At 40.4% G+C, this 13,075-nt stretch overlaps 4 protein-coding genes across 7 annotated transcripts; 1 reads left to right on the top strand and 3 right to left on the bottom strand.

Moving 5' to 3' along the window:
• Positions 1–170: 170 nt before the first annotated feature.
• On the bottom strand, positions 171–1,001 carry LOC119560714. Its single transcript, XM_037874325.1, has 2 exons — positions 840–1,001; positions 171–682 (listed from the first exon to the last, which is right to left on the bottom strand). Exons 1-2 carry the CDS (start codon positions 990–992, stop codon positions 380–382), a joined length of 456 nt encoding a protein of 151 aa, XP_037730253.1. The 5' UTR covers positions 993–1,001; the 3' UTR covers positions 171–379.
• Positions 1,002–1,771: 770 nt separating this feature from the next.
• On the bottom strand, positions 1,772–2,328 carry LOC119560567 (protein stunted). Of its 2 annotated transcripts, none has more exons than XM_037874085.1 (3): positions 2,227–2,328; positions 2,093–2,152; positions 1,772–2,020 (listed from the first exon to the last, which is right to left on the bottom strand). In XM_037874085.1, exon 3 carries the CDS (start codon positions 1,996–1,998, stop codon positions 1,810–1,812), a length of 189 nt encoding a protein of 62 aa, XP_037730013.1. In that variant the 5' UTR covers positions 1,999–2,020; positions 2,093–2,152; positions 2,227–2,328; the 3' UTR covers positions 1,772–1,809. The 2 variants fall into 2 exon arrangements, with proteins under 2 accessions (XP_037730013.1, XP_037730014.1); XM_037874086.1 differs by having other exon boundaries at positions 2,093–2,170; positions 2,227–2,256.
• Positions 2,329–2,568: 240 nt separating this feature from the next.
• On the top strand, positions 2,569–4,015 carry LOC119560274 (gamma-soluble NSF attachment protein). Of its 2 annotated transcripts, XM_037873642.1 has the most exons (2): positions 2,825–2,911; positions 2,986–4,015. In XM_037873642.1, the coding sequence occupies exons 1-2, from the start codon at positions 2,894–2,896 to the stop codon at positions 3,676–3,678; spliced, it is 711 nt and encodes a 236-aa protein (XP_037729570.1). In that variant the 5' UTR covers positions 2,825–2,893; the 3' UTR covers positions 3,679–4,015. The 2 variants fall into 2 exon arrangements, with proteins under 2 accessions (XP_037729569.1, XP_037729570.1); XM_037873641.1 differs by having other exon boundaries at positions 2,569–4,012.
• Positions 4,016–4,908: 893 nt separating this feature from the next.
• LOC119560515 (putative carbonic anhydrase 3) lies at positions 4,909–11,838 on the bottom strand. 2 transcript variants are annotated; one of them, XM_037873991.1, is made up of 4 exons: positions 11,556–11,838; positions 6,847–6,918; positions 5,902–6,060; positions 4,909–5,830 (listed from the first exon to the last, which is right to left on the bottom strand). In XM_037873991.1, exons 1-4 carry the CDS (start codon positions 11,581–11,583, stop codon positions 5,178–5,180), a joined length of 912 nt encoding a protein of 303 aa, XP_037729919.1. In that variant the 5' UTR covers positions 11,584–11,838; the 3' UTR covers positions 4,909–5,177. The 2 variants fall into 2 exon arrangements, with proteins under 2 accessions (XP_037729919.1, XP_037729918.1); XM_037873990.1 differs by lacking the exon at positions 11,556–11,838 and adding an exon at positions 9,741–9,786.
• Positions 11,839–13,075: the final 1,237 nt, after the last annotated feature.

The raw sequence follows: 13,075 nt of genomic DNA, 5'->3' as shown, positions 1-13,075 counted from the left end.
ATTCTATGATTCAGCTCTATGATTCAAATCTATGATACGACTCTATGATTCGATTTTATGATTCCATTCTATGATTCGACTCTAGGACTCGATTATATTGTTCTATACTATGATTCGATTCTATGATTTGACAAAGATTAGATTTTATGATTCGATTCTATGATTCAATTCAATCATTTGATTGATTTAAATTTATTTGAATTATTTAAGTTTTAGTTTGAGACGAAGACAAATGTGACTCAAATTTGATATAAATTGGCAATGAAAGTCGATATATTTAGTTTCATCACTTCTGCTTCTTGGTAAGATTTCCCTTGAGGGAAATACGTACTTCTCTTAAATGCGAAACTATGGCATTTCATAAATCTCTTTCAGCTAATTAGTCTGGTAGATATAGAGATTTAAAATCAACAGCCGTTCGATTTGCCGATGGGGATTGCTCCGTTGACGGCTCCTGGTGGACCTCGCCTGGTGGTGGCGGCGCGGCACCCGCTCTGCTGCTCCGGGAGCGGTGGGACCTGCTACTTGGAATCCGCTGATGGGTCCTACTCCTACGGTGACTGCTCGACGATGGCCCCTGATGACCCCCATCTCGTGCGACCGCGTCGGGTCGCGAAGCGGATTCTGGGGCGTTCTCTAGGTTGTTTCTATTCTCATCGTTGGCCCGGCGAAGGCGACCGTTCTGTAATTAAAAGAATTATAAATAGGTCATTTTATAACTTTTAAGTATAGGGTATTGACAAATGAAATAATCTTTCGAGGCTTTTACAAATTAAAATCACAAATACTGATTATTTCCGGATCATGGTAATTGCGAAAAAAAAGGTTATCATACTTACTCCATAGTAATATTCCATCTCTAGTTTAATTTCCATGGCAAATGCACACAGAAGAATGAATGTTGTATAGAAATTTCCAGACTGTTGCCTGTCACTCCGGTAGAGGTATAAAAAACTTTTCGATGTTTTAAGAAGCAAAAATCGATGTGACATCGATAGGTATAGGCTTTTCCACACCTCTACCCTGGTTGACATTTTTCTCGGAAGTCACTCAAGTGGCGATCCAATATCCGGTAGTTACATAAGGATATGCAAGTGTCGAGTTCCAGATCACATTCCAACTATCCGGCCAGGTGTACCACAACTACTACATGATCTTTGGAATCTCCGGATCGGATGTGTCCAGTCAAATGATTGGCTGATGTTGCTGTGACAAGATCCGGGGTTTCACCGTGGATTACGTTTTCTCGCTGGCGACGGGCCGTTTTGGTCGGTGGATTGGATAAAAGCTTCCAGTTAAACACATAAAGCCGTATGGAATGAGATTCAGGAGAAAATAATAAAATATCTTTTTGTATATTAATGTTTGTAATGGTATTCCTTGTTTCAGCTGATGACAAAGAAGATCCGGGATTCAGTTCATTTGGATTCTATAAACGAGCCCGCTTTTCTCACTTAAATTATTCTATGATATTGTAATTGATTATACCATCACAGAAAAGATTGGCTGCTTTTTATAAAATGATATTTAAATACAGAAATACTTTGTACTTTAGAATGACTAAGCATGTTGTCAAAGTTAATACCGGGATTCTCGGGAAGTATAATCTACAAGATTGGACGTTTTATAGATCCTTAGATCCGAAACGGAACCCCAGAACCATTAACACATTCCTATATATCACTAAATAACTACTGTACGATATTATCTGATTGGAACTTCTTTTCGAAGAATTTACATTTATTTGAATTATTTCAGTTTTGTGGTTGGAATTTGCGATGCAAATCTTCCACGTGTCCACAAAAGCATTTAAGATTTGGGTTCCGTCTTCTTGCGTGGTACGGGCCTTCCGTTCTCCCATGGAGTAAACTGCACATGGCTTATGTTGCGCTTGGCGGCCTCGGCACGGAGCTCCGATCGTAGGGCTTCACGCACAACACGGGCAGCAATGTTGGAATACTGGATATAGGTAAGTCCAGCATCTCTCCAGACCTTCATCTTTCAGAATTCAAACAACTGACTGGAAAGTTTTTAGAAAGAAATGCAATAAGTAGGCCGAACCTTCCAACTGAAACAAGCAGAGGAGCTTTACCTGCTTTGCAAACAAGGATCAGAAATAAAACAGAATGCGAGGTTTCCTCCAAAAAGCCAGCTACACCAGAATTGATTTCTTTACTTCCGAAAAGTAGCAATTTTACAGCTTAACTGCTTTATTTAAGAACTTACTTCTTTGTAGCACGTTTGTTGAATGGCAAAGCACGTTTTCCTTTTCGGATGTCTTTCTTTTTCAGCCCAGGGATACAAAGTCAGCAAACTTCAAATGTGACTAGATTTCGATTTTATTTTAAAACGAAATCGACACATTTAAGTTTATCGTTGTTGCTATCTTGACAAGGTGGAAAAACAGATGATTAGTGTCGTTTGAAAAGTCTTTACTTAGACAAGAAGTTCTTAAAAAAAAAATAATAATAATATTTCAATATCTTAGCTTAATAATCTTTAAAAATTTATCAAATTACCCATAACTTCCGTATCCGAATTGGGCACAACGTTTAAAGAATGTGTCCATTGAGGAATCACGTTTGTAATGAACTATTGAATTTTAAATATTTCCTTCAATTTATAAACCTGGAACATTTATAAACCATTAATTTTCGGCCATTCGATATTTGGTAGTACCATTTTAACATCAGGATTAACGCCGTGTCGTGTCATAACAGCCTAATCAAGGAGCGGCCAGTTAAGTTTTCTCTGCACTTGCGCACTCGGGCACACTAATTCCCCATTGATTTTTTCAACACGCAAGGTGGGAGGTTAAAGGAAATGAGTGCTCCTGATGCCAAAAAGATTGCCGAGGCTGAGGCCTTTCTGGGACAGGTAGATAGTGCCGCGGATGAGTATGCCAAGGCTGGTATGTATTTCAAGGCAGCAACGGCATACCGCAATGCCAAAAGTTTGGATAAGAGCAAGGATTGTTTATTGAAGGCCATCGACTGTTACATGAACAACAAGTCGTGGTTCCATGCGGCCAAGTCCTGCGAGCAGATTGTCCTGCTGGCCAAAGAAACCGATACACTGGCCGAAGTTGAGGAGTATGCCAATAAGGCTTGCAATCTCTATCAGCAACATGGTTCCCCAGAAGCAGCAGCTGCCTCCATGGATAAGGCCGCCAAGATGACGGAATATAAGCATCCCGAATTGGCACTAGAGTTCTATAAACGGGCCCTGGCCGTCGTCTTGATTGGTGATTCCACCCACCAGGCAGCCGAATTCGCCTCGAAGGTCTCCAGAATATTGGTCAAACTTAAGAAGTTCGAAGAGGCCAGTAAAGCTTTAAAAAAGGAGATAAGCCTGAATCTACAAACTAAATCCTATGGACAAGTTGGACGTTTAGTCGTTGCTTTGGTACTGGTGCAACTAGCACTCGATGATTTTGTTGATGCCAAAAAGACCTTCAAGAAATGGGGAAACCGTTGTGATCCCCAAGAGGTCAAAACACTGGAAACTCTACTGCAAGCTTTTGATGAGGAGGACCCAGAACTAGCTGCCAAAATGCTAGCATCTCCATTTATCAGACATATGGATGTGGAGTATGCACTTTTATCGAAAAACATTCCATTACCATCAGGTGTTCAACTGGAGGAAGGAGGCGTCGCCAGTGCCGGATCCTTAAAATAGTTTTTATATTATCCTTATGACCCTTACGGTCCTTAAATGAAAAAGCTTTAAACATGTAGGAACACTGTTAACTATATACATAAATATAAAGTGTTAATAAAAAAATACATCAGGGAAATTTCATCGTGCCTTTTAGAAATTAATATATTCAATCATTTTATACAAACAAATTTGTTATCCTAGAAACCATACATTTTTTGATACTTAAATCTTTATACCATTTTATGTGAATTTTACACTACTTTTCAACATATACCCAAAATTATAGTGCTTTTTTATCTAACAAATTAGGTGCAATATGATGTCAGCTTAAAAGTAGGCAAAATTTTTAATCCCGTAAATTTTATAAAGCCTTTCCGAAATTTCAATCAGTAATAAATTTTGAAATCTATCGAAAAATCTTTAAAATATGAGTTTGGAAATCTACAATGCTGTAATTTACAGTTCTGCTTAATTTACCAAGTTCTTGAGGTATAACTCTTCAGCTAAGTTTAGGCTTACTTTTTATAGTCAGTTCATTGAAATAATATCAGTACACCCTACTTCCCCGTATTTTGAGTATACGAACTTGGCTTACCGCTAAGCCTTAATTGTATTTTAAGTTAACAATCGGCTTATTGGACTTTAGATTGTTTTAGGACTCTACTCCGTGCTTGTCCCTACCGCAGATAAGATATAGTTCAGCTTGTGTGTATAATTAGCAGTGCCATCAATAAAATAAACCACCGGACACATGCTTCAGTTTCAATCGCAGCGAAATCCAAGTGTCATTTCGCAACGAACAACGATGATTAAGTGTGGCCAGCAATAAGCGAAATCAAATTGCATGGCATGCGGTTATTATAGTTGATTTATTTCGAGTCCATCCAATATCAATTAGCGTTATCAGGCAGCGCAATTGGTCAGTCAGTTGACTCTGGGGCAGTTATTAGTGATTTCTGGAATACTATTCGGTGATAAATACTTTATTCCCCTTTATGACTGGCAGTAGAATGCGAATGCGAATGGGGTCCCCTTCGAGGAATCACACTGACCAAGAACCCTAAAAATGTTTACCCCAAACCTGGGGTCTTATGATATAATATGCACAAGAATGGTTCACATTCTATATTTGGAATGCGTGTGTACCGTAAAATAATATTGGTCAGTATGAACTTTAAACGGAAATAAGCGGTCATTTTCAAATTGCTCATACGACCCGTTTAACCAGAAATGAAGATATCAAAGAAATACTTGTAAAATGTTTAATTTATTATCTGTGATCTTTGCACTTAATGAACTTCACACAAATTGACTAGCTGAATTCTTGTTCTGTTCTGCATTACAATTAATGAGTATAAATTGTCTGGTCTGAGACGTAGCTCTCCTGTGTCGCCGGTTGTTGGATTGTTAAAATATAGTTGGTAAACAAATTCGTTGCATTAAACGATTCTTTGGTACGAGTATGTCATTGGCTGCTCTCTCTCTCTGCGGGATACGCACAGATATCCATCTTAAATCTATAGCAGGAACTTCTGGCCCGCCAGAATGAGCATTAGGGTCAGGGATACGGATGCCGTGAGTCCAGCGGCTCCCGATCGATCCTCTGGCTGCTCCACGAATACCACAGCTCGATTGTTCTCGCTCTGGAGCTCCCGGAAGTTGTTGTGCAGCTGCTTGCCCTCCGCGTACTCGATCTCCTTGAACTCATCGACCTGCTCCAGGGTCACGGGGAAGGTCTCGGTGAGTACAATCCAGGTGACGGCCTCGGCGCAGGTCGGTGTGGTCAAGGAGCCGGCGTAGGTGAAGTAGCTTTCCACACTGGGCACTAGGTCATCCACAGCGAGGGAATCTGCCACCAGGACAGGCTTGTTCATGCTATCGTAGCTTTTCACGGCTCCCAGACTCTTGATGATGCTGCCGATGGCCTCGTTGGGTGTGTTGGACACATGGAACAGCACTCCGATGACCACAATGCCATCTTTGAAGTTGGCCGCCATCGTCATGTTGGGGTAAATGGTGTTCCGGTGCACGATGTGCACTTCCAGCGGATACCGGATGTCGTTGATGGTGTGCTCCGACCACCAGTGCATGTGGATCTGCTCCACCACAAAGTCATCGGTCAAGGCGCCCCCACTCAGGGTCAGTTCGTGATCGAAGCCAGATAGTTGAACTGTACAAAGAATGATGATATTTAATTATTTCAGGCAACATTCCTGAATTCTGGAATGTTAAACAACTCACTTGAATGTCCATTGTTGACCATTCGCAGATTTTTCTGATGCTCGTCGTAGTTCTCAAACTTCATAGGACTAAACAGGCCCTTCAAGGCCCCCTTGACATGCAGATTTATGGGGCTCTGCTTCTTTCCAGTATCGCAAAGACCGCCCCATTTTGGAAAGGCTGCGGATTATAAAGATCATCCATCAATGTCAAGAGCACATGATTTTCCTTAAGTTTATTTACATTATGGAATTTTAATTCTGACACATGCCTGTTTCGAGCAACTTTGTAAAATTCAATTAGAATCTTATTATTCAACTTGAAAGACTTTTAGTAAATATTGTAAAGTCACTAAAACATTAAATTAAGCAAGCTATTATATATTAAATACTTTCTCTATGATAGGTACAAATTGAAAATTCCTCTCAAAATTTTTAAATCAAAAAATTATTCAAGTATATATTTCAATTTCTTTTTGTAGTCAAATAAATTTTTGCACGAGCTAAAACTTTAAATTAAAAGCCCATCAATCAAACTTTATACAATTGAACCCATCTTTAATCAATTAAAACCCCAATATTTATAATCAGACCATTTTTCAATTGGCAAATTTCTGCACAAGCAAAATTTTTATTTCAAATTAAACCCCCATAAATCAAAATTGAAGTAATTGGAGGCTGTTTTGTCAATTAAAAACTCTAGGCAGAAGTTCAGTTTCCGCAGAAATGTGCCCAAGTGGCGGTGGGCATTTATCATTATTCATGTTCAATTTGCATACACAACAATTTGACCCAATTTAACAAAGCTCGAGCCGAAAGCGTGCACACAGATGGATATAACCGAGCACTATTGGATCGCTCTGGCATGCCACATATGTATGCAAAACACTTGGCAATCCCGAGCCAGAGATCCAGAGTGGCGTTGATTAACTAATTTTGGCTAATAAACTCGATTGGCTCTACTTACGCTCATCCTGATTGTTGTCCAAGTCCGGGTAGCCCCATTCGTTGGCCCAGCTGAGGGCCACAGAGCAGAGGACTGGAAAAAAGCGAGAATAAAAAGGTGACAGATAAGTATCAAGTATCAAGTATCAAGTAGCCGCCGTGTGGGACCGCGAAATGGGAACGATTTAAATAAACTTCAACTTGACCGACTGAAATGCTTCAGGGGCAGCAGAAAAACAACAGCCCAAGCACATTAAAAACTGCACCTCTTGATGGGCCATAAAAGCAATGGGACTGACTGTCGGAGGGTCAATCTGCACACATGTTTGGCAGCCGCATCGAGTGAAAACCCGGCACCTTGCACTTGACTCGGCTAAAAATAGCCAGGAAATTTATGATTTCAATCGCATATATTCCTGTATTTAAATGCCAGCGATATGTACATAAATGTATTATTAAATGTTCCCATATTCTGGTTGCTTTCTCCTCCTAAAAGCATTTTGACATCTCGCCCATCAAAATATCAACTAATTTTAATGCGTACGGTTTTTTAGATTTTACGATCCATTTTGGTCTTTAAAAACCACTGAGCCATCAACATAACTCGCCACTAGCGTGTTTATTTAGCCATATTCCGCTTTAATGGGTTAATAAAAAAAAGTTCGCCAACAAGTGTGATAATTTATGCTGCGCCTTTAATCTTTCGGGTATTTATGCTCGCCGTTTGGCACTTTGCAAGTTGGCCTGCAAAAAAGACAAATGACGACCGCAGCTGCGAAAGTAGAGTACTAAATATACCCAAGTATGAATACTATATGCTGTATATACTCGTTTTAATATACTTTTTGCTCAACAGCTGAGGTTTCCTTAGTATAATCTTCGGTCGCCCCGTGACGCAACTTTTCGGAGGGAAAAATCTCTGAGTTATGGCATCTCTTGATTAAAACTAATATTTCATTTGATTTTTAATGATTTTTTAATCATTCCCAGGCGAGTAGGCATTTCCATTTGAATTTTTAGTAGACTTGTATTGAATTGTTTTGAATTAGTGGCGTATCAAGAGTCATAAAGATATTTTCCTTTTAATTAAGAAACAATCACAAGACTTAATGGCTTTAACGTGAGTGCTTTGAGGTATTCACATATGTGATTGGGTAATGAAAGTTCCGTCAGTTGCCAAATTGCCAGGAATCATTTGATCTCGAATCGCTGCAAGTTGCAAACAAATACTTTCTCACCGAACATGCCACAAATGTCGAGCAGCCATTTAAAATGCAATTAAATTTGCACATGCAAACAACGGACAATTAAATTTGAGTGCCTAAAGCTTTGATAGCTGATAATGGAAAATGTTCTCTAATTTAAGGCCCACGGGGTGTAAAAGTTAACAAAACTGTAATTGCAAACGGCCAGAGCAAATGGGGTATAATCATGTGAAAAATCGCGCAAAATAAACAGCTGCAATTGCGAGTGGAAAATGCATTCCGCCTGTGAAGGCGTCAAGTGGAAATATCTTTTTTATATTCACCCGCTCTTGAGAATTGAAATATTCTGGCATTGGAACGAGTTGTCTCAACTGTTGTTTATTAAATCATTTTTGGCCTTGTCAACAGAAAAGAATCGAAACAATTTCGCTGGCTAAGCAAAAGCGATAAAGAAACACTCGTCGTCTGTCACTTGGGTTTTTTGTCATTTCTGTCAAATCACCGCGGAATCGAGATCCCCCCCAAATTAATAGAGCACTCAGTGATTTTCCAGTCCAAATTTTATTTACATTTTAGTGAGTCGTCATAATCAAAGATATCTACCACCGATAAATGATTTCGGGAGTGCGCACGATTTAATTTCCCATTGTCTTATGATTGGGGGCTCGTAAAGCCGTTGATAAGGTGCGATGTCCAATAAATACACCGCAGGTCATGTGAATTAAAACTGACTGACGTTATCTTTTACCTAAGTAAATGTGAAATAAATCAAAATTCTAGATAGAGGCGAATTTTATCTATTAAAATGCGTGAAAGGGCAATAAAACGAACAAAAAGATAATTAAGTATTTTATGATTTAACAAACTTCCGTTTAAATCGGCACTGATAAAGTTTATTATTAAAAATAAAAAGATTAAATTAAATAAAAGTACCGTCAGAAATTTGAATACTATATGAGAAAAGCGTGTGTGGGTGGAACTCCAACTCTCCCAAAATTAATCTTATCTTCTGAAATGGAACATAGTTCTCCCAGCTGGCATAATCAGACAAATACCTACAATTTGGTTTTTATTTTTACGAATAGCCTTGACATTGTCACGTTTTTCTTGTATGAATGCCATAAACCTTTGATGAGAATGGCTGCATCATTAATCGATTTGTGGGAGGAGTGGGTTTGAAACTTTCCATCATAAGCCAATCGTCTTAATGGACTTTGGATTTGCAATGCGAAAAGCGGAAGTCTGGGGAGTGGATGTTGATAAACGCGTGGAAAACAAGACGAGGAGATAGTGGTAAGGAGGGCAGATAGCAGAGGTCTTTGTACAGATGACTCTATATATAAATGGGAAGTATTGGCTATCGGGAAAGTGAACTGCGGCGTGCAATTTCACTTTCGCTCGACGACAACAAAGGGAGTCCAAAGCAAACACAAATAAACGGTCGAGTGCATCCAATGGTTTGGCGATGAATGGAGGCTATATAAAGAGGGTGTGTACTTGCGTACCATCCATCAATTGCTTGTCCCACAGCTATCTGACAATAACCATCGAATGGAACTTTGCCATATCAGAATTTACGAAGTGGAGTTAAAATCTGTTGCTAGTTTACATCTTTTGTAATGCTGTACTTTATATATTATTGATATCCCCAAACTACACAAAACGTTTCGAAATTCTTGCTGATGCCAAACTTAAAATTGCGGAAGCTTACCAATAATATGGATTTTTAAATAAATGTCCATTCAGACAAAACTTGAAAATCATACAAGTGACATATAATTTCACGAATTTTGAAAAATACCGGAAACGGTTCAAAAAATAAATATGATACATTTTCAAAGCTCTACATTTCTAAGAAATTTTTGTTTTCTTGTGTTTATTTGGTTGACTTGCTTGAATTAAAACCCAAAAACAACTGTTTTGTAAATTCTGATAGTGCGTCATTGGGCAAAGAGATGTTCCCAATCAGAGCAAACGTGTATTAGCAAGTATTATATATATATACTTAAAAAAACATTAAGTCTAAAATAGTTTATTAACGACAGAATAATCTGATGTTGATAACTGATTTCTACAAGCACAGCATTTTAAAAAAGAAATCAAATATCTCTATATTGGAGTGTGTCTTATCTTGAACACATATAATTGTATCACTCTGCTGATTGTGTTGCAAGCAATTTAAACTAATAAAATTTTAAGGTTAGTTCTCACACTCATAAGAATGGGTTTGGCTTAACCTATATGTATACAATTTTAATCACCTTTATGTACACAAAATATCTCATCCAGAAATCGCAGCTAATCGGAATGTAGCTACCTGGCAAGTAAGCAAAGGCGATAAGAAATGGTGCCTTGTGATTAGGCTTAATCGAATCTCGCAGGGATCCATAAACCCGTTCGAGTTAATAGCCAATTAATCGTTTAATATGCACTTCCCCCCTAGTCTGCACTTGTAATTTGCCCTTATCAGCAGGCATCTAACCTCTTTTCGGTGATTTCTTAAGCACCATCTTGGTCACTTAAATTGCCTTCGATTATCTCGATTAGGTCAGCAGTTATCCCGCCCATAAGTCGAAAGTCGGCTCCCCAGCGTGACCAAATATTTAGCTTCTGCTGACCTTATCACTCAGTCTGCCCGCAATGATGATGAGTCGTCTGCAACTGTATCTGTATCTGTATTAGGCGAATTAAGTGGGTATTTTCCGAATGCGAATGCCCGCACAAAGTCAAACAAGACGGGTATAGGTTGTCTTTTGTTCAGATATATCAGTTCGGCGCGTGATCCACGTCCAAAGTTCTGTGAAGTGCTTTGGAGTACTACGTACTGGTGTGACGGCGTTGGCTTAGATTTAAGATAGGCCCCGAAATATGTGTTGGGGTTTCTCAATTAGATGTGACGAAAATCCCCCAGTTTTATGGTGTTACATAGAGAGTATAACTCCAATTTTACGACTTCTTTGTAAGGGTGAATCATAGTGCGGGGATCTTAACTGTGAAAGTTATGTATTTAAAAGTACAATCCCCAGATTTTGGATGATTATCTTTGACAGGATGAAGCCAATTGACAATGCCTCACATTCAAATTTAAGCCCCCGATCTACATTTATCTGGAAAATACTCAAGCACATCTGCCTATCTTCCAATCACCACTTCCCCTGGCCTGAGAACCCGACCATTGTAAATCATAAACGCAACAGGCCGCCTTGTAATTTAGCGATCCCAGAGTATTATCACTAGCACATTGTCTATACCATCTTATCCGCTGAAAACGATCCGAACAATTGCAAGGTAAAAAGCAGAAACAGAATGTGGGATCAACTGACAAGACGTGCCTTTTGGGTGCTATCGGAATACGGATATGTGGATCAGTACTATATATGGCGATAAGTACAAGAATCCAATTAATAGCGCCTCCGATTTGAGTCAGTTTTTGGAGTAGGGTGATTCACACACGGGGTAGTTAAATAACTTTGATTGACTCGCGGTGAGTCACGGCTGATATGTAATATTTTTGATAGTAATTTACCTATTAGGGTGAGGGTGATAAAATGCATTTTTTTTTACGGTTTACTTTCGTCAAAAATATATTGAAAAACAAACACTTTGTTCATGGGCTATTATCACTTAAAGTGCACTGAGAACTTTTTTGTTTATTATTTTTAAAAGAGAGTGCCAGGCAGGACACTGAACCTTTGCGGTCTCGAATCGAACTCCATCGGTTTGGAGCGGCACGCGTCTTTTATAACGGAACCCCTGGGCCCAGAACAAGAACGGAACCCAACGGCGGTTGGGCACAGAATGAAAAGCGGTACGAGCATCGGCAATGTGCACACGCACACACTCGCAAATAGCAAAAGCACACCCACACACCCACACACGGAAAGGCAGAGTTGTGAAAGCAGAGAGTGCGGACGCGTTCTAAAATCGCTCCGTTTATTCCTTGAAGTTTTCAGCTTAAAACCAGAAGCGCAGCCGGCCATCCGGCGTGGAGCACTCGGGACACGCACCTGGACATCAGCTGGTGGACGGGAGGCCGTGGACGACATCCAGAAGCAGCTTGGGAATCTATCCCCAACAGGTTTGGCGGCCAGGCAGGGGCCGGTCGTAGATGAGGGAGGGGAGGCATCTCTGCCTCTTATTACTTTCCACTCGTTGCTTGTTTAGAAGTTGCCAAATTTTTTCACTCGCGCTTTCTATTTTTGCAAACACTGAATCAGTGGTGGGAAGCGCTTGCGCGACCAGCTGATCGTAGTGTGCGAAAGGGGCTGCGGGTGCTATAGCAGCAAGCTTCGGACAGGGTGCAGGCCAAGCACATAAATAAGTGCGTGCCGTAGCACGTAGGGAATTTTGGGTGGCTCTTTAAAAAAAAAAAATTTAGAAAATAAAACCATAAGCCTTATTACTAAGACTTATCCCTTTTGATTAAATAATTCATAAAAATATTAAAGTCCGATCGGAAAACAGCAGATACTGCGGGTAAAGATCCAAGCTTACTGCAGTACCATCGAACTCCCCAGGCGGGGAAATGGCGGGCAGGGGATCGGGGGCACAACACCCTGGCGCTAGCCTAGGGGTTGGGCCAACCAATAGTGGAGGCACGCCGGCAAACAAAGGCCTGGCGGCGCCGGCTAATGCCGACGGCTTCCACACGCCTCTGTCCAGTCTACCTGACTGGGCCAACACGGGAGCTGACCCTTTTAAAAAAAGCAGTGTAATGGCGAGATCGCCAGAAAAAGGGGTGGAGTGCAGTGGCAGGCAGCCTGGCACCCCCCCAGCAGGAGATAAAAGCAGCCCAAAAGCTGCAGATGAGGAGCAGGGGGATATGCTGAAGCAGCTGACGGGCCTGGGATCAAAGGCCAGGGAGCTGAAGAAGCTAATGGAAGGAAAGCGTTCCATTACTAACCCCATGAGGGATATAGTAGACGAAATCGACTATCTCCAGAGGGAAGTCCTGTCGGCTGTGCAATGCATAGTCGAAGAACAGGAAAAAGCTAAGGAGATAGCAAAAAAAAACCTGCGCAGAAGTGCTCGCGAGCGGCACCAGCA

This window comes from Drosophila subpulchrella, unplaced genomic scaffold (assembly GCF_014743375.2).
Source record: "Drosophila subpulchrella strain 33 F10 #4 breed RU33 unplaced genomic scaffold, RU_Dsub_v1.1 Primary Assembly Seq354, whole genome shotgun sequence".
Classification (NCBI taxonomy): Eukaryota; Metazoa; Arthropoda; class Insecta; order Diptera; family Drosophilidae; genus Drosophila; species Drosophila subpulchrella.
This window is presented reverse-complemented; position numbering and strand designations above follow the sequence as displayed.